At 40.5% G+C, this 20,076-nt stretch overlaps 1 protein-coding gene and 1 long non-coding RNA gene across 4 annotated transcripts in view; one reads left to right on the top strand and one right to left on the bottom strand.

Moving 5' to 3' along the window:
* The window catches only part of LOC114904280, a 139,907-nt gene that overhangs the window by 72,339 nt on the left and 47,492 nt on the right, over positions 1 to 20,076 (top strand). The window lies entirely within an intron of this gene.
* Positions 14,647 to 20,076, bottom strand: part of CDH11 (cadherin 11) — a 141,819-nt gene continuing 136,389 nt past the window's right edge. For all 3 annotated transcript variants that reach the window (XM_029237952.1, XM_029237962.1, XM_029237972.1), the window contains 2 exons: positions 18,323 to 18,574; positions 14,647 to 15,970 (listed from right to left, as the gene is read on the bottom strand). In XM_029237952.1, the coding sequence (XP_029093785.1) occupies positions 15,474 to 15,970; positions 18,323 to 18,574 (749 nt within the window). In that variant the 3' untranslated portion in view covers positions 14,647 to 15,473. The remainder of the gene's footprint in view (positions 15,971 to 18,322; positions 18,575 to 20,076) is intronic.

Below are 20,076 nucleotides of genomic sequence, written 5' to 3'. Positions count from 1 at the left end.
ACATGAAAAACCTAGGGTTGATAATGCTTATTGTTATGCATTCATTAGTTCAACAATTATTTATTGAGCTCTTTTATATGTCAGGCACTGTTCTAAATTCTGTGTGTACAGAGATGAACAACACAAAACCACTGTTTTCATGGAATTTTCATCCTGGTGGGATGGGGGACACAAATAATAAATAATACATAGATATCAATTATAATGTCAAGTAGTGCTAATTGCAGTGAAAGAAAAAATGAGATAAGGAGTTTGGAAAGGGACTCAGAGAGAAGGGATATTATTTTACATAATGTGGTCAATGGAGGCCTTTCTGAGGAGGTGACATTTAAGTAGAGCAATGGTGGATATAAGGAGAAAGTCAATGTATCTGGGCAGGAAAAAAACACCTGGCAGTAAAAAACTGACTCAATGGCGGGTAACTCTGGAGTTCAGGTTTCTTAGAACTGAGAGTAAGGTCATAAGCAGAAGATCCATATTTTCTTTTCAGATCCTCTTCTTGGTCCTCTGATTCTTGAAGCAAGGTAACAACTTCTAGGACCTCAGTTCTTTTATCCATAAATAGACTGGTTGGACATCATCAGTGTTGCCCAAACTCTCAGGATACCACTGAATTCAACATCACCCTTCTCCCCCCACCCTCTTCGCAGTCAACATATTTGAATAACTGTTTAAATAATATACATTTATCTTTAAATAGCTCATTTTTTATCTAAACAGATGTAATTTTAAAGGTTTCGGCACCCAATTCCAGTGGAGGGTGGAATTTCCCCACCAACAAGCAATCACTGGACACACACTGGATATCCTATAAGTCAATTCAATTTTGAAACTATTCTGGAGATGGTGTTGTTACCAAACCACAGGTTGAAGGCTCAGGCCTACAAGAGTATTGCCCCTCACCCTGACCTATTTCAGATGCCAATCACAAGTTCAAGTTTTCACCTGTGCTTCTCACTGATGGGCTATAAATTGGTGGTTCCAACAACCCCTTCCTTGGGTTTGATTAATTTGCTAGAGCAGCTCAGGGAACTCAGAGAAACATTTTACTTACTAGGTAACTGCTTAATTATAAAAGGATATATCTCAGGAACAACCATATGGAAGAGGTGCATAGGGCAAGGTAAGGGGAAGGGGCATGGAGCTTCTAAGCTCTCCAGGTACACCACTCTCCCCAAATCTAACATATTCACCGACCTGGAAGCTCTCAGAGCCCTCTGCTTTTGGGTTTATGGGAGACTTCATTACATAGGTATGGTTGACTAAATCATTGGCAATTAAATCATTGGTGGTTAGATTCAAACTCCAGCCTCTCTCCCCTCCCTGGATGGTCAGCAGCCAGCCCCTATATCCTTAGGTGTGTTCAAAAGGTCACCTAATTAACATAACAAAAGATACCTCTCTCTACTTAGGGAATTCTTTTTCTTAAATACATCCTTATTGGAGTATAATTGCTTCACAATGCTGTTTTAGTTTCTGTTGTACAACAAAGTGACTCATCCATATGCATACATATATCCCCATATCCCCTCCCTCTTGAGCCTCCCTCCCACTCTCCCTATCCCAGCCCTCTATGTAGTCTCAAAGCACAGTGCTGATCTCCCTGTGCTATGCAGCTGCTTCCCACTGGCTATCTATTTTACATTCGGTAGTGTATATATGTCAATGCTACTCTCACTTTGCCCCAGCTTCCCCCTCCCCACCCCGTGTCCTCAATCTCTACGTCTGTATTGCTGCCCTTCCACTAGGTTCATCAGTAGCATTTTTTTTTTTTTAGATTCCATATATATATATGGAATATATATATTATGTTAGCATGTGTTAGCATGTGGTATTTGTTTTTCTCTTTCTGACTTACATCACTCCGTATGATAGACTCTAAGATCATCCACCCCACTACAGAGCTCTGTGCCAGAAATGGGAGGGAGACCAAATATATATTTCTTATTATAAATCACAATGTCACAATTTTCAAAGAAAACGTTGTATTATTGCTATGAGTGGAAAACTCTCCATGGTATGGAAGGTAACTGCACAAATATATACATGGAAAGAAAACTGTGTTATTAAATTCTGTCTTGACATTTACCACTGAGGACTTTAGGCTTGAGGTTTTATCTCCTTTTCTAAAATGGGATTTGCAGTGGTTAGGCATACAGCCCCAAACTAGGCCTTACCCCATCAGAAGGAGCAATGTAAGTTTTACCAACACCCCTAAAGGGCCAACAACTGATTATTGAACATCTGCAGTACAGCAGGCTCTGGTCTAGGATTGGAGATACATGGAGAAAACACGAAATCTTTGTTTCCCAAAAGGCTCACAGTCTAGACAGTAAATAGATTTACTGAAAATAAACAAAGTAATGAAAAGAGAAAAAAAATTAAAAAGTGATACATGTATTTTTGTTAAAGAAAAAATTATTCATGATATCTCTTAAAGACTGTAAGGTACACTTTCTTCCAGTTGGGCTACTATGTGAGGTCTTGTAGTAGGGGAGATCAAACTCAGTTCCAGTAGGACAAGTGGAGATGTGTATCTAAGGAGCAGGTCAGTGGATAGAACATTACTAAGAGGAAACCTCAAAGGTAAGGGAGATTCTCGGTAGACCAACCCAACAGAATTCTTGCTGAGGACAGGCCATGGTGATTAAGACATGGAGGGTGGAGAATTTTCCCTCAGGAGATTTAGCAAGATTCTTGCTCAAACTGGATTCTACAAAGAGGATTCTACAAAGACAAAGAAGGCCAAGTTTGGGCCTAATCCAGCAGCTGGGTCAGAGGAGACTGATTAAAGTTCAGTTAAAGGAGAGTCTTTGTCATTCTGCAAAGAATGACAGAAGGGCAAAAGGTAATAGGTGATAGGCAATAGGAAATAGAAGGAGACTTTAGATGGGGTGGTTTGGGAAAGAACCAGCTAACAAGGAAGTGGATTCCAATCAGAGGGAGAATTGTGTGTATATTATCACTTTAGTAATTTAAAAGAGAACACTATTCTCTCTTTAGTATGTTAATGCCATGTAAACCTTTTCTTCCAACCACCAGAGATGCAAAAATGCGCATTCCAAACTTGGAAAACAATGGACTAGAAGCATCAAGGTTCCTCATAGCCTAGACCTAAAAATCACTATAGTTGACCCTCCACATAGGTGGGTTCTATGTCCACAGATTCAACCAAACACGGATGGGAAAAAAATTTTTTTTAATTCCAGAAAGCTCCAAAAAGTAAAAGTTGAATTTGCTGCAGGCCAGCAACTATTTACATAACATTTACATTGTATTTACAATTATTTACATAACATTGACTTTGTATCGGGTATTATAAGTAATCAGGAGATGATGTTTTTTTCGAATTTTATTTTATTTTTTTATACAGCATGTTCTTATTAGTCATCAATTTTATACACATTAGTGTATACATGTCAATCCCAATTGCCCAGTTCATCACACCACCACCACCACCCCCGTTGCTTTCCCACCTTGGTGTCCGTACATTTGTTCTCTACATCTGTATCTCAAATTCTGCCCTGCAAACTGGCTCACCTGTACCATTTTTCTGGGTTCCACATATATGTGTTAATATACGATATTTGTTTCTCTCTTTCTGACTTACTTCACTCTGTATGAGTCTCTAGATCCATCCACATCTCTACAAATGACCCAATTTCATTCCTTTTTATGGCTGAGTAATATTCCATTGTATATATGTACCACTTCTTTATCCATTCATCTGACGATGGGCATTTAGGTTGCTTCCATGACCTGGCTATTGTAAATAGTGCTGCAATGAACACTAGGGTGCATGTGTCTTTTTGAATTATGGTTTTCTCAGGGTATATGCCCAGTAGTGGAATTGCTGGGTCATATGGTAATTCTATTTTTAGCTTTTTAAGGAACCCCCATACTGTTCTCCATAGTGGCTGTATCAATTTACATTCCCACCAACAGTGCAAGAGTGTTCCCTTTTCTCCATACCCTCTCCAGCATTTGCTGTTTGTAGATTTTCTGATGATGCCCATTCTAACTGGTGTGAGGTGATACCTCATTGTAGTTTTGATTTGCATTTCTCTAATAATTAGTGATGTTGAGCAGCTTTTCGTGTGCTTCTTGGCCATCTGTATGTCTTCTTTGGAGAAGTGTCTATTTAGGGTTTCTGCCCATTTTTGGATTCGGTTGTTTCTTTTTTTAATATTGAGCTGCATGAACTGTTTATATATTTGGGAGATTAATCCTTTATCCGTTGATTCATTTGCAAATATTTTCTCCCATACTGAGGGTTCTCTTTTCGCTTGTTTATGGTTTCCTTTGCTGTGCAAAAGCTTTGAAGTTTTATTAGGTAACATTTGTTTATTTTTGTTTTTATTTCCATTATTCTAGGAGGTGGATCACAAAAGATCTTGCTGTGATTTATGTCAAAGAGTGTTCTTCCTTTGTTTTCCTCTAAGATTTTTATAGTGTCTGGTCTTCCATTTAGGTCTCTAAACCATTTTGAGTTTATTTTTGTGTGTGGTGTTAGGGAGTGTTCTACTTTCATTCTTTTACATGTAGCCGTCCAGTTGTCCCAGCACCACTTATTGAAGAGACTGTCTTTTCTCCATTGTATATCCTTGCCTCCTTTGTCATACATCAGTAGACGGTAGGTGCATGGGTAGGTGCATGGGTTTATCTCTGGGCTTTCTATCTTGTTCCATTGATCTATATTTCTGTTTTTGTGCCAGTACCATATTGTCTTGATTACTGTAGCCTTGTAGTATAGTCTGAAGTCAGGGAGTCTGATTCCTCCACTTCTGCTTTTTTCCCTCAAGACTCCTTTGGCTATTCGGGGTCTTTTGTGTCTCCATACAAATTTTAAGATATTTTCTTCTAGTTCTGTAAAAAATGCCATTGGTAATTTCATAGGTATTGCATTGAATCTGTAGATAGCTTTGGGTAGTATAGTCATTTTCACAATATTGATTCTTCAATCCAAGAACATGGTATATCTCTCCATCTGTCTGTATCACCTTTAATTTCTTTCATCAGTGTCTTATAGTTTTTTGCATACAGGTCTTTTGGCTCCCTAGGTAGGTTTATTCCTAGGTATTTTATTATTTTTGTTGCAATGATAAATGGGAGTGTTTCCTTAACTTCTCTTTCAGATTTTTCATCATTAGTATATAGGAATGCAAGGGATTTCTGTGCATTAATTTTGTATCCTGCAACTTTACCAAATTCATTGATTAGCTCTAGTAGTTTTCTGGTGGCATTTTTAGGATTCTCTATGTGTAGTATCATGTCATCCGCAAACAGTGACAGTTTTACTTCTTCTTTTCAAATTTGTATTCCTTTTATTTCTTTTTCTTCTCTGATTGCTGTGGCTAGGACTTCCAAAACTATGTTGAATAAGAGTGATGAGAGTGGACATCCTTGTCTTGTTCCTGATCTTAGACGAAATGCTTTCAGTTTGTGACCATTGAGAATGATGTTTGCTGTGGGTTTGTCATATATGGGCTTTATTATGTTGAAGTAGGTTCCCTCTATGCCCACTTTCTGGAGAGTTTTTATCATAAGTGGGTGTTGAATTTTGTCAAAAGCTTTTTCTGCATCTATTGAGATGATCATATGTGTTTTCTTCTTCAATATGTTAATATGGTGTATCATGTTGATTGATTTGTGTAAATTGAAGAATCCTTGAATCCCTGGGATAAATCCCACTTGATCATGGTGTATGATCCTTTTAATGTGTTGTTGCATTCTGTTTGCTAGTATTTTGTTGAGAATTTTTGCTTCTATATTCAGCAAGCCTGTGTCTTTTGGCTGGAGCATTTAATCCATTCACGTTTAAGGTAATTATCGATATGTATGTTCCTATGACCATTTTCTTAATTGTTTTGGGTTTGTTTTTGTAGGTCCTTTTCTTGTCTTGTGTTTCCCACTTAGAGAAATTCCTTTAGTATTTGTTGTAGAGCTGGTTTGTTGGTGCTGAATTCTCTTAGCTTTTGTTTGTCTGTAAAGCTTTTAATTTCTCCATCAAAGCTGAATGAGATCTTTGACAAGTAGAGTAATCTTGGTTGTAGGTTCTTCCCTTTCATCACTTTAAGTATATCATGCCACTCCCTTCTGGCTTGTAGAGTTTCTGCTGAGAAATCAGCTGTTAACCTTATGGAAGTTCCTTTGTGTGTTATTTGTCAGTTTTCCCTTGCTGCTTTCAATAATTTTTCTTTGTCTTTAATTTTTGCCAATTTGATTACTGTGTGTCTCAGCATATTTCTCCTTGTGTTTATCCTGCCTGGGACTCACTGAACTTCCTGTACTTGGGTGGCTATTTCCTTTCCCATGTTAGGGAAGTTTTCTACCAGAATCTCTTCAAATATTTTCTCAGGTCCTTTCTCTCTCTCTTCTCCTTCTGGGACCCCTATAATGCAAATCTTGTTGCATTTAGTGTTGTCCCAGAGGTCTCTTAGGCTGTCATCATTTCTTTTCATTCTTTTTTCTTTATTCTGTTCCACGGCAGTGAATTCCACCATTCTGTCTTCCAGGTCACTTATCCGTTCTTTTGCCTCAGTTATTCTGCTATTGATTCCTTCTAGTGTAGTTTTCATTTCAGTTATTGTATTGTTCATCTCTGTTTGTTTGTTTTTCTAGGTCTGTGTTAAACATTTCTTGCATCTTCTCAATCTTTGCCTCCATTCCTTTTCTGAGGTCATGGATCATCTTCACTATCATTATTCTGATTTCTTTTTGTGGAAGGTTGCCTATTTCCACTTCATTTAGTTGTTTTTCTGGGGTTTATCTTGTTCCTTCATTTGGTACATAGCCATCTGCCTTTTCATCTTGTCTGTCTTTCTGTGAGTGTGGTTTTTGTTCCACAGGCTACAGGATTGTAGTTCTTCTTGCTTCTGCTGTCTGCCCTCTGGTGGATGAGGCTATCTAAGAGGCTTGTGCAAATTTCCTGATGGCAGGGACTGGTGGTGGGTAGAGCTGGCTGTTGCTCTGGTGGGCAGAGCTCAGTAAAACTTTAATCTGCTTGCCTGCTGATGGGTGGGGCTAGATTCCCTCCCTGTTGGTTGTTTGGCCTGAGGCAACCCAATACTGGAGCCTACCCGGGCTCTTTGCTGGGGCTAATGGCGGACTTTGGGAGGGCTCATGCCAAGGAGTACTTCCCAGAACTTCTGCTGCCAGTGTCCTTGTCCTCATGGTGAGACAGAGCCACCCCCCGCTTCTGCAGGAGACCCTCCAACACTAGCAGGTAGGTCTGGTTCAGTCTCCTATGGGGTCACTGCTCCTTCCCCTGGGTCCTGATGCACACACTACTTTGTGTGTGCCTTCCAAGAGTGGAGCCTCTGTTTCCCCTAGTCCTGTCGAAGTCCTGCAATCAAATCCTGCTAGCCTTCAAAGTCTGATTCTCTAGGAATTCCTCCTCCCGTTGCCGGACCCCCAGGTTGGGAAGCCTGATGTGGGGCTCAGAACCTTCACTCCAGTGGGTGGACTTCTGTGGTATAAGTGTTCTCCAGTTTGTGAGTCACCCATCCAGCAGTTATTGGATTTGATTTTATTGTGATTGCACCCCTCCTACCGTCTCATTGTGGCTTCTCCTTTGACTTTGGATGTGGGGTTTCTTTTTTGGTGAGTTCCAGTGTCTTCCTGTCGATGATTGTTCAGCAGTTAGTTGTGATTCTGGTGTTCTCGCAAGAGGGAGTGAGCACGTCCTTCTACTCCGCCATCTTGAACCAATCCCCCAGGAGATAATTTAAAGTAGACAGGAGGTTGTGCTTAGGTTATAAGCAAATACTATGCCATTTTATATAAGGGACTTGAGTATCTGCAGCAAAGTTGAGAGGCGTCTGGGAGAACCCCTGGGGCCACAGTCCTTACATGGCAAAATGCCATAGCCATCTCTCCTAAGCAGTTTAAAGCCTGCCCTGAGGCTATTGGATCAAAGTCTTCAAAAGAGAAGCCCAATCTTCACTTTTGGATCTGAAGTTATCTCTTGCAGATGCTAGAGATATCTGGTTTATGGTAGGAAACAGCCCAAATAACAGCAAAAACAACAATAAAATCATTCATTTGTGCTGCAATTACACATTTAATTATTTTCCTATTCTAGGTCCATCTTTCCTAGAGTTCTTGGAGGAATGCCAGACAGAGATTATATATCTCCACTGTATAAAGTCAATGAGACCCACAGACATTAAGTGGACTTTCCAGGGCTAGCAAGTCACGTAGATTATCAGATGGCACTTCACTGATCTGCTCAGTGCATCCAGGCCCAATTTGATCTATGTGTTGGGTGAATATCCAGTCATGACAAATCTAAATCCAAAGCATTATAATGGTACTATCAAAACATGGGGGCGGGGAGTGAGGGAAGATATCCAGAGGAATTCTCACATATACCTTTCCAGTAGTTTTAAAATGCTATAATACCTAGACCATAAAATGAAGAATTTATTTTCCTTTACCCATTCATCCCTATACTTCTGCCCCAAATATTTACTCAGCACCTATTCTGTGCTAGTAATCCAAAGAGAAAAAAAAGAAAAGGTGGGTGCCCCACTGATCTAGTTTGCTAGGTCACCATCATCAAAGTGACCACCTCTTTACTGATTTATAAGAGAAAGTAATTTGAAAATTATGTTTCCAAGCACTACTATTTCATTCACATCCCAGTTAGTGTTTGGAAAAATAGAGGAAGAAAATTACTGTAGCATAAAATAATTTCCAATTTCCTGAGTGCTAAATGAAGTAAAAATTGTGGTTAAATTAAACTCATCAGCATGGTTATTTTAAAAAAGCGTATGCTAATGAAATTATATGTCTTCAAATCTAAATATTTTCAGAGTTATGTCTATTAAAAAGGAGTCCCATTTTTTGAACAAATGGGCAAAAATATATCAAATATAAAATTCCCCGTATTAAATGTAAGTTTGTGCAGATCTTGACAAGCTCATCCAAATTCCACGTATCACTTGATACACAGTTTCTACCCAATTAAATATAATTCATAATCATGTGAATTTATTTATTGTCTTCTAATGGAACGTTTAAAACCTATTTTACCTGGTGCTTTGCCAATATCATTGCTATCCATTGTAGTCAAACAGGCGAATTCGTTCATCAGGTAATTAGCCTTATTTAAAAAAAATTTTTTTTTTTTTTTGCTGGTAGGAAACTTAATCAGTTCTCTGCCTGTCCTAAACTATGGTGTGCCAAGCTATGTTCTGTTGTTGGCTCAGGACAGAGAGATGAGAGAGTGGATTGATTTTGAAGAGGAAAAGGGAGGCATAAGGAAATGAAATTCTTGCCTTACATTGTTCTGCAACCTGGGATTGGGAAAAGGATATTGACACTAACAGTATAATTACTACCTTATTTTAAGGGTTTGCCCTGTTCTAGGAACTGTTAGTGGCTCTAGAAACATGAGCTCATTTATTCTTTACCACCACTGGCCATGTTATTTGCATTGCATGTTTGTGGAAAATGAAGTTCAGAGAGGTCAAGGTACCTGGCCAAAGTCACACAGCTAGTAAGTGTTGGAGCCAGGCTTTACACACAGTGATGCAATGAATGCCACACCCAACAAGGGGTAGTATATTGCTTTTACTCTTGAGCCAAAGATTTGAGGTTCATGAGGTTTGAGCCTTAGACTAGTGTTGCCTCTGTGAGCCTGTGACAGATGACCATGTGCCAGCGATCAGCTGATTAAAGTGGCAAGAGCTATAAAATCACATGTAAAAATGTATCAAAACACCTTGAATGAAGAAGGCCCTTTTATGAAGACAGTAGGTCCTTTTATGATCATAAAAATCATTAGGTGAGTTAGACTGCAAGATGAAAATTCAGTTCTTACTCCCAGTCTGCTGGGGCCTTACAAAGGCTCCAGACTGACATTTTTCCCCCCACACAATTTTAGTGCCACGAAGAGGATGGAATATCAAACTTCTCTGTGAAACATATTATAAAGAGCTATGACATGCCTAACCAGTTTCTTTTTTATTTGATTTGCAACATACTATAGAAAGACTGCAAACCCCAGCAAAAAGAATTCACAGTCCTGCCTCATGTATCACTTTGGACTTGGAAGGCAGGCTGGGCATTCAGAGGTGTGACTAGATCCTATTGTCCAGCTCTGTGGTGAATGGCAGCTTGAAGGAGTGTCCATCCCAAGTTCTTACTGCCAAGCTTGAGCTAAGTCACTGATTATGAGGAATAGTCATTGCGGTTAGCTCTTCAAGTTTAAAGGATAAAACCCTTGATCAAGGTGGGAGAAACGAGATGTATTCCCATCCAGCTTTGACAATCACCTCCTGTGTATGTGTTGGAGAGACACTTAGCCTCTCTGGTCTAGTAAGATGGGGATTGTAGCACATACTTTGTCTTCTCATAGGAATGAGATCAGTGTCGTATCTAGTACATGTTCTCCCACACAGTACAGGCTCAAAAAAAGCCTCATTAATTGAAGAAAAGAATTAGTGCATTAATTAATACTCCCTTCTTATTTTTCAAAGCATTTGACATATAAGGATAAGGTTTATGCTTACTAATTATCCTTATTAATAAAACTAAAGTCAGCATTACTCTTCAACACCAGAGGGACTTACTTTACCATCAAAATACTCCTTTAAAGTTGGGAGAGAGCAGTGAAACCCAGTTAAAAATACAGTCACTCCTGAGACTTCACCACCTGACGACCCTTACTCCACATGCCCAGCCCTACTTCTGTAGTGAGCTAAGTGGCAAATCCATGTTTCTGATTACCTAGTTCCACCTAGCTGCCACACAAGCATCTCTAATTTACAACTCCAACCCAAACTTAATTCAACTTCTTTCCCCCTAAACCACTTTTCCTTTTGGATTTACAATCCCAGATACCAAAAGCACAATCCACTCAATTTCTCAAGTAAGGAAGCTTAGTATCTCACTGGCATTCTCTAATCAGTCATCAAATCTTGATCAGTCTGTCTTATCAGTGTACCATCATTCATTCAAGTATTTTTAAAAAATATTTATTTATTTTCCTTATTTATTTTGGCTGCATTGGGTCTTAGTTGCGGCATGGGGTATCTTCGTTGAGGAACACGGGATCTTTTGTTGCGGCATGTGGGCTTCTCTCCAGTTGTAGCGTGCAGCTTTTCTTTCTCTAGTTGTGGCACGCAGGCTCCACAGCTTGTGGGCTCTGTAGTTTGCGACATGCGGGCTCTCTTATAGAGGCGTGCGAGCTCAATAGTTGTGGCATTTGGGCTTAGTTGCCCTGTGGCGTGTGGGATCTTAGTTCCCCGACCAGGGATCGAACCCGCGTCCCCTACATTGGAAGGCAGATTCTTTACCACTGGACCACCTGGGAAGCCCCTCATTCAAGTATTGACTGATATGTTTCAGACAAAATGCAAAGAACTGGGAATACAAGAAGACAAGATCCCTGCCCTCTTGGGGCTTGCATTCTGGTGGGGTGGTCAGACTCACAGATACAGGAAAAGCCAATAAGCAAAATAAGTTTACAGAGTTGTAACTGATACAAAGGAAACCAACAGAGAGTGAGCTACTTTAGATGGAAAAGGGGGCACATTTTGTCTGTATGAGGAACTAAAAGGTGGCCAAGGTGGTTGGATCACAGTGCACTGATAGGAGAATGGAGTAAGATGAAGTTGGAGAGATTTGCAGGGTGCTGATCATGTAAAGCAATAAAGTAAGGGAACTGACATATATTTAAGACTTTGGGAAGCCAGTGAAGAGGTTTAAGTTATGGAGTCATGTGGTCTGAGTTGGGAGTTCATATCCCTCTGGCTTCTTTGTGGAGAAGTTGGGAGCAGGAGATCAGCTAAGAGGCTGTGTTCGTCCTTCAGGTCAGAGATGATGATGGGTTAGACCAGGCTGGTGGCAGTGCAGAAACAGCAAAGCCTTGCCTCTTTTCCATCACCAATTTACTGAATTATTTTTGGATACTTCTATCATATTTTGACATTCATAATAACCCTCCTGACATGCCTCTAGGTTTATATGCTCCTAATCTGTCCGCCACACTGCCTGGCAGCTAGATTTGTCCACTCTTCTACTCAGAGATCCCAACTCACCCCCCATTGTCCTACAGAGGCTCTCAAAAAGAGGTGAAGGATGTTGCATAATTACCCAGGAGCAATTTCAAATACTATTGACCAGGTGTCACCCTACACACAGGGTTATACTCTCTGGGCAACTTGAATGTGTATTTTTTAATAAGTTCTCCAAGTGATATAGATAATCTGCTCTCTTATTTTCTCCATCATGCCAGGAACAGTGGCGTATAAAATGCAACTTAGCCAAACACAAGATGTGTCCAGAAAGGCCATGATTGGCGTACCCTCCATTCACAGTTAACATCTCACCATATCCTATTATGTCTTTTATTTATTTTCTTCCCTCAACTCTGAAGGAGAGGAAATAGCCTGATGCATTGTCTGGGGAGGTGGGTGGGCATAGAGGTAAATAGCTGATTACAAGGCAAAAGGATCGATATTTTGGAAAGGGTTGGAAAGCCTGAAACACATCAGGAAGCAAGATTCATTCTGCAAGCTTGAGAAACTAGCACAGGGTCAACAAAATAAGATTTTGATGAGTGAATGAAGGAGTGAATGAATGATGACTGAAACAATACCTACTACTGAAGGACAAGAATAACAAAGCAGAGTCCTTTCTTTAGCTGAATCCATGTCATAAAGCAGTGATTACTTTATATTGAAATAAGGAAGGACCACTTAAACTAAGATTGCTTTTAAGGTAATATGTTCCAAATGAAAAAAGGACTCCACTAGTTGGGAAAGACGTTTTATTCCCAAGCTTCTAAGAGGGTTCTTCTACAAACAATAGAGACTTAAAGTAAAAAAGAGAAGATAAAAATAAAAACAAGTATTTTTAACTATTGAAAAGTAGACAGCCTTTTTTTAAAAAAAAAAAATTAAACATAAAAAATGTGAAACTGTAGTTGTCAAATCTAATCCAAATACATTCCTAGAAAAAAGGATCATCCACGGTGATGGGCTTACTTACAGCTGTATACTTTTTTAAGTGCTATTCATTTTCTTTTTTTTTTTTTTTTTAATTAATTTATTTTTGGCTGCGTTGGGTCTTCGTTGCTGCATGCGGGCTTTCTCTAGTTGCGGCCAGCGGGGGCTACTCTTACTTGCGGTGTGCGGGCTTCTCATTGTGGTGGCTTCTCTTGTTGCGGAGCACGGGCTCTAGGCGCGCAGGCTTCAGTAATTGTGGCTCACAGGCTTAGTTGCTCCACAGCATGTGGGATCTTCCCGGACCAGGGCTTGAACCTGTGTCCCCTGCATTGGCAGGCAGATTCTTAGTCACTGAGCCACCAGAGAAGGCCCAGTGCTATTCATTTTCCTTTTGAGTTATTTCTTCACTTCAAATTCAACTGGAGATCTGTGCAAATCTAGCAAAATATTCTTTGGATTACAAAAAACATATAAAAAATGAACAAAACCTGCAATTATGGAAGTCTTGAGAGTGTGCAATCCTTCACTGAAATGAAAGATTCCAAAGTGACATTGTCCACAGAATTTATTCCGTTGAAGTGTTCAGACAATTTGATCTAAATGCAGAGGAATATGGAAGTGAGCACTTCATCAAAACATTTCTCTTTGTATGCATTTTGACTGAGTCATAAAAATAGTATGTAGCAGGATATCAAGAAATTGCTTGAAACAAACTCCCACAATAAAGTTAAAAAAAAAAAAGAAGATAATCTAAAAATTATCTGCAATCATAGAGAAAGCGTGTGCCCTCTGTCTAAGGGAAAGAGGAAAAGCACTTACAGCATAGCGTAACCCGTGTGTCCTTTTCCCGAGTATTGCTATGTTTTGACCTTTGGCCCTACGGAGCAGGTGAAGTGTCCTTCACAGAAGTCCCAACCCCCAGGCAGCAAGATGGGACTGCAGGAGACTGCAGGCATACTCACAGATCAAATGGCATTGACCCTCAGAAGCCACCATGGTCCCTGTCCTCATTCTGAGCTTATGGCCCAAAGCATATTTTAAAACAAGGTTTGGAAATGAATTGCTCTTTCTTTGATCAAACTTTAGAATGCCACATTGTTTTAAGAGGAGTTAAAATTATAACAGGAAAAATAAGCAGTTTCAACTGCCAGGGGCATTATGATAGCCTGGCAAGATCAAAGTAAGGAAGAATAGAATAACATTGGAGGTCTGATCTGATAACTACACGTGGCAAATGTATATTTTTGACTCTTCACCCCGCCAACCCTCAAATGCTCAGTATGGGGCATAAAATCTCCATCTTGAACTTCAGAATTCTGATCGTTTCATTCCTTCATGGACTCGTTTCTCATAACCATCAAATTACTGATACACAAGATAAACACATATTATATAACACGTATTGCAAAATCATAGACTGACCTAGATCTTTAGCATCCTCCTTTTATAGAAGATGCGTGTGAAGAGAAGTCAGGAAGCTAACACCGAGAATGTACAAAAGAGCTTTAAACAATGCTACAGAATCTTGTCTGAAAAAACATATGTAAAACATATTTGATTTTAAATAAACAATAAAAGCAGCAGACTACAACAGATCATAAATAGAGTTATTAAAAGATCACAAATAAATTAGAATTATAAATGGGTCATTAGAAATAATTTTTTTCAATGTTAAGAATCAAACCCAGAATTAAAAAAGAATCTTTTTTTTATTTCAAAGGTTGCTTCTTATATTGAAGCTCATATTAAAGCAACAGTACAATGTTCATAAAATATAAGTGTGATGCCGTAACATTTCTTACATGTCAGAATACTGATATTTGTATGTATACTAAAATAAGAACTTTAAATTGTACAAATAGATACATTAAAAATGACATAGAAATAGGGCGCCTCTCACTGAAACAAGACAGTTATATCTGGCACGTATTAGTTTAAGATGAAAGTAGAAGCAAAAAGATTTACAAGAATCAGCAGTAACAAGATTGATACTCAAGAGACATAATTGTACATTGTATTGTACATACATTGTATGGGTTTAAGCTGGCTGAATATTATATATTTCAAGTTTAAAAATGCACTACATATAGAGTGTCCATAGTTTAAGGCGAAATTACAGCTCAGAACTGTTGTCCTTTCTAATTTTGTGGAAGCTTCTTTGACAAATTTTAAAAAAAAAAGAAGAGAAAAAGACTTAGATGTTCATAACACATAAACAATTTCCCTTCATTGTGAGTTCACCGTTAGACTTCCCCTTCTCTTAAATATTTTGTATGCCAAGTGGTTTTCCTCTAGCCAAGTTGATAAACTTCAATATTTGCCTTTTTGTGAGAAAAGGTACTTCACAGTATTTACCACTTTGATGTCCTTGCAGTTTTATTAAGTGTATCCTCTCTGTAAAACTTTGCTTGTTTTAAATGAGCCTTTCCTTGTTTTAAAAAAATACCTGTTTACATATCTTCTAGATTCTTCAGAACACCAGACACAGTTCTTAAGGCCAAATTTGTATCGTTTTTGTTAAGAGTCGTCATCAAAAGTGTCTTTGGAACCGTACAAGTCCGCTAGTTTCTTAAATCGAGGTCCCCAGTTCTGCAGGTAGTCATAGTCCAAGTCTGAATCTGTGGTGGCTGACTCTAAGGAACTCAGGGACCCGGCCACAGAGCCCCTGCCTTCGTAACCATAGATCTGGATGGAGTCATAAGGAGGGGCGGTTGGGTCATTATCTGCCTCCTGTATTCTCGTGTTGATGAAGTCATCCACATCCACACTGTTGGGTGCTGGCCGGAGCCCAGGTCTAGGCATGTACTGATATTCAGGTTTTATGTCTTTGCGAGGGATAAATCCATTGATACCATCAGGGTTCTGGAGGGTGGCAATATCAAAGGCTTCTGTGTCTTCTTCCCCACCCCCCTCATCATCATAGGTAATGATGTTCTCACGGACATCTTCTTCCTCGAAGACAATGAGTGGTTCTTTCTTTTGCCTTCTCAGTGTCACAAACAACACTACGATGACTACAGGGGAAAAAAAAGAAAAAGAAAGGAAGCATAGGTTAAGCCCAGTCTTCTGGGTTCTTTTCCCAGGGAAACTCTGCTTACCTTAAAGCATGATGCACACATGCTTCAGAACTGGGACCAGTCTATGAAATGAGAGCTTTACCTGGAATCCCCAAAGATGTGCAAAGTTGCCCTACACCTGGCTCTTCATCTGCAAAATTCTTCCAGGAAAATATTATATCCAAACAAACTGGCGAGTTGGAACTATTTTGAGTTTTTACAAATGAATCTGACACTATTTAGAAGTCATCTTCAGAAGAATTAGGAAGGTTCTAAATGTGTCCGTCTGCAGCCTCTTAAAAGTGGGTTATGCCTGTTTCTTTTTGCAAAGGAAGACAGCTGCCTCTCCAAAGTTTACAAATGAGGACATTCAGAGACTTGAGGTCCTAACTTTCTACAGGAGGTGCTGAGCCCCTGCCCAGAGTTCTGAGGTGGGGTCAGCATTGACCTTACTCTACCTTTATAAGAAATCTTATCATAAGCGTGGCTAGACTCTCTTCACACCACTGTATAGAAGAGGGGTAGTTTATAAAGACCCCCAAGAGACAAATGACAAATCTTCTCTGAGTACAGGGAAGCAGCGTCAGCTGAAACTCCAGATGAAACCACTGTAACTGTCTCTTCCCTGGGAGAGGGGATTCCACTAAACTCAGGGCATCTAGGATGAATAAGCAGAGTTGCTTATAAGGAAAGCTCTGACACTGTTTCATTCTCTATCAACCCCCCCACTTCCCCACAATGTTCCATTGGAACACTCGCCCGCACACTCAGCAAGATTGAAGAAAGCGTTTGTGGCTGAATTTGGCAAGTGACTTGAGAGCCCCTCTGGGTCCACCATCACTCTGAGATGCAGGGATGAGGGTCTGCACTGGACCAGACTGTGAACGGCTTCCAGTGCTCAGCAGGCAGTGTCTTTCCCCTGTGCCTTCTGTAACAGCACCCTCACCAGGACCATTCTTTTTCACTTTCTTTGCTTGGCTGACTCTTTATCTTTCATCACAAAAATCCTTCCTGATATCCCATTCTGATACCAGACAGGGCTATTGGTATCCACCCTATGTACCCACCTGGCCATCACTGTGACACGTGTCACACTGTTCACACATCTGCCTCCACCACTAGATTATGAACTTCTCAGAGCTTTTCTGTTTTCTGCTCCCTCTGCTTGGACTATCCATCCATCCCAGCCCCTTTCTCCAGCTGGAAAGCTCTTTCAGCATCTGATAAGTATGTTACATCCTCCAGGAAGTTGTCTCTGACCTTCCCAGTCAACGTCAGGTACTTTCTACTCTTGTGCCCCCACTGCCTTAGGTTCGTGTCTCTATCGTGGTGCTCACCATGTGCCTCTGCAATTTATCTGCTCATGCCTATTTTCCTCAATAGACTATGAACTTTTTGATCACTGAGATCTTGTATGATTCTTCTCTTTATCCCCCAGGGCTGAACACAGGGCCTGGTACCCAGAAAATACTCATGAACTATTGGTTGAACTAAACTTGCTTCTTCCCTGTGTATCAGGGACACATTAATTCATTCAGTGAAGAACTAGCCATCATGGAACAAGTATAAATTTGATGTCAGACATACTTAGATTTGAATCCTGATTTTTTTGTCATACACGAGTTCTGAGGCTTTGGGACAACTGATCTAACCTTCCTGGGGCCCGGCACTGGTAGATGCTACCTGCATCAGCACATTCCTGCTATCACAGAGTAAACCACAGATGGGACCATGTGCAGAAGAGGGGCACCTAACTCAGCAGGCAAGTGCAGGAAAAGCCGCTCTGGGCTCCCCATGAGCTGATGCATGCACCCAGATGTTACATATGACATCTAGAGGAGGAGCCCAGATCGGCTTCAGCCAGGCCAGTCTTCATCCAGTTCCTTGAGTCCTTCATAGACCGTCTTTGACATCACGATTATTCTTTCTACCTCTAACTCTTCTCATTCCTCTTGTAAGGCACACCATTGTTCATATACTAGGTCTTTGCCTAAATTCCTCTCCTGAAAAATCTCTGATGTTAAACCCCGTCCCCTGCTGATGCCCCCAGATGTCTTCTGTTACGCAGTCCTGTGATGCGCGGCATTTGCTCATCACAACCACCTCCAACTCGGCTATAATGCTTGTTAAGTTGCCTGTTCCCCCACCATACCCTAAAATACATGAGTGGGCAGGCATCACCTCTTTTTTGTCTCAAATTGCCTCCATGGCATATAGCACAATTCCCGGTAACTTGAGAAATATATGTGTTTCAAGGATGGGCATCTGGTTGAAAGGCCCTTCCTACAGGTAACCTGGGAGGTTCCTTACCCAGGAGAATGACGATGCAGGCAAGGATGGCGATCAGCGCCCCAGTGCTCAGGCCGGCGTTCAGGATGTAGGCCTCTGCGTTGCAGGACAGCAGTGCCCCGTTCACATCACACCCACAGACCTTGATGGTGAGGGTGTTGGTGCTACTCATGGGAGGGATTCCACCATCACTGATCACAATGGGCAGGAGGTACAAATCCTGCTTCTGCCGACTGAACCCTCCGCGCCGGGCATACACCCCTGCGGTGTTATCTATTGGAAGAGGGGAGACAAGGTGTACTCGCAGAGCAAGACCACGGAATCACAGACTTCACATCTTTGCGTTCAGCTTGGCTGATCTGAATGTGCTCTTCTCACCCCAAGGCTACAACCAGAATCCTCCTCACTTGTTCTTTAATCTAGACATCTATAGAAGCCACAGTCATTTGGCATGACAAGGATCCCTGAGTTTTGTCCCATCTCGAAATGAAACGCAGAAATCAGCTCTTTTTTATTTCGTCGATATGAATGCCTTCAGTGGCCGGGTAACCACACCATTTTCTGTTTGGGTGTTGTCCCTTTCCTCAAATACAAGGAAGTATGGGCTTCAATCCCACACTCTATGTTAATATACAATAAGATTAAATATATAGGCGAGTGTGAGAAAAAACACACAAAACCCTTCTTTTTCATGTTTGTACTTTCCCTACTTCGTGACAAGCCTTTGGCCAGTTTTTGTTACTTTTTTGAGAGATTTCTAATCCACCCTCAAATCTTGCCCAAACTATGAACCCACTTATAAGTCCTAAAGGAAAATATTATCTTTAAAGTGGAAATATTTTATAAACCCAGAAGCAGGTTTACAGTTTCTCTGAAATTCAGCCACCCAGTTAAACCTGTCACTCCTGCTTAAAAAGATGACGTTTTCTCTGCTGCTCACACAACACAGCCCACATCTACACAGTGGATCACCAGATAGTTCCCTGATCTAGATTTTACCTTGCCTTCTAGGCTCATGCCCGCCCCTTCCCACACGCCCCGGTTCAGCCTGCTGTGCAGAACTCATGTCTGTTCCCCAGCACACTACACTCTTTGTACGCCTTGGCTTTGACCCTTTGCTTTAATGCCCCCCAAAGCCGTTCCTTTGATCATTACAAGTCAACTTCTCAAGCCTCAAAACTGAATCCAAAAGCCACTTTCTGGGAGCCATTTCTAGACCTCTCCCCTCTTCTCCTTTGTGACCCATCCTACTGTACGTTCCTACAGAAATCAGCCTCCCACTCTTCTGTCATTATTTGGTGGCATAACTACTTGGGTCTCTCCTAGACTGTGAACTTCTAGACAATAGGGGCTTTTATCTGATTCATCTCAGTCTCTCCAGTGCTGGACACACAGCAGACATTCAATAAATATTTGTTGAACAAATGTCGTAACCTTGTTCTGGGAAAAGTTTCACCCAAGTTCCAGATGTTCGTTTTCATGTATTTCCCAATTGTTTGTAACCTATTCCTCCAAATGCTTCCTCATTGTGTTTTCTGCATATCTCTACCAGCCAAAAAGAATTTTTCTAGGTCATATGCTCTGCATTTGGAAAACATCGCTATTATAAAACTGTGGAAGTTTTGAATATACTCCATCAAATTATACACACACACACATACACACACACACATCCTCAATATGGCACACATTTTTTTGTGTGAGTTAGGAATCAGTAATTTATAGCAATAAGAATGTTATGACCAACATGATGGCCCAATAGCCAGCATGCTTTA

The sequence above is a fragment of the Monodon monoceros genome, unplaced genomic scaffold (assembly GCF_005190385.1).
Source record: "Monodon monoceros isolate NGI ecotype Baffin Bay Population unplaced genomic scaffold, NGI_Narwhal_1 Super_Scaffold_10, whole genome shotgun sequence".
In the NCBI taxonomy this organism is placed as follows: Eukaryota; Metazoa; Chordata; class Mammalia; order Artiodactyla; family Monodontidae; genus Monodon; species Monodon monoceros.
The sequence above is the reverse complement of the archived record's forward strand: the minus strand, read 5'-3'. Positions and strand labels throughout refer to the sequence as shown.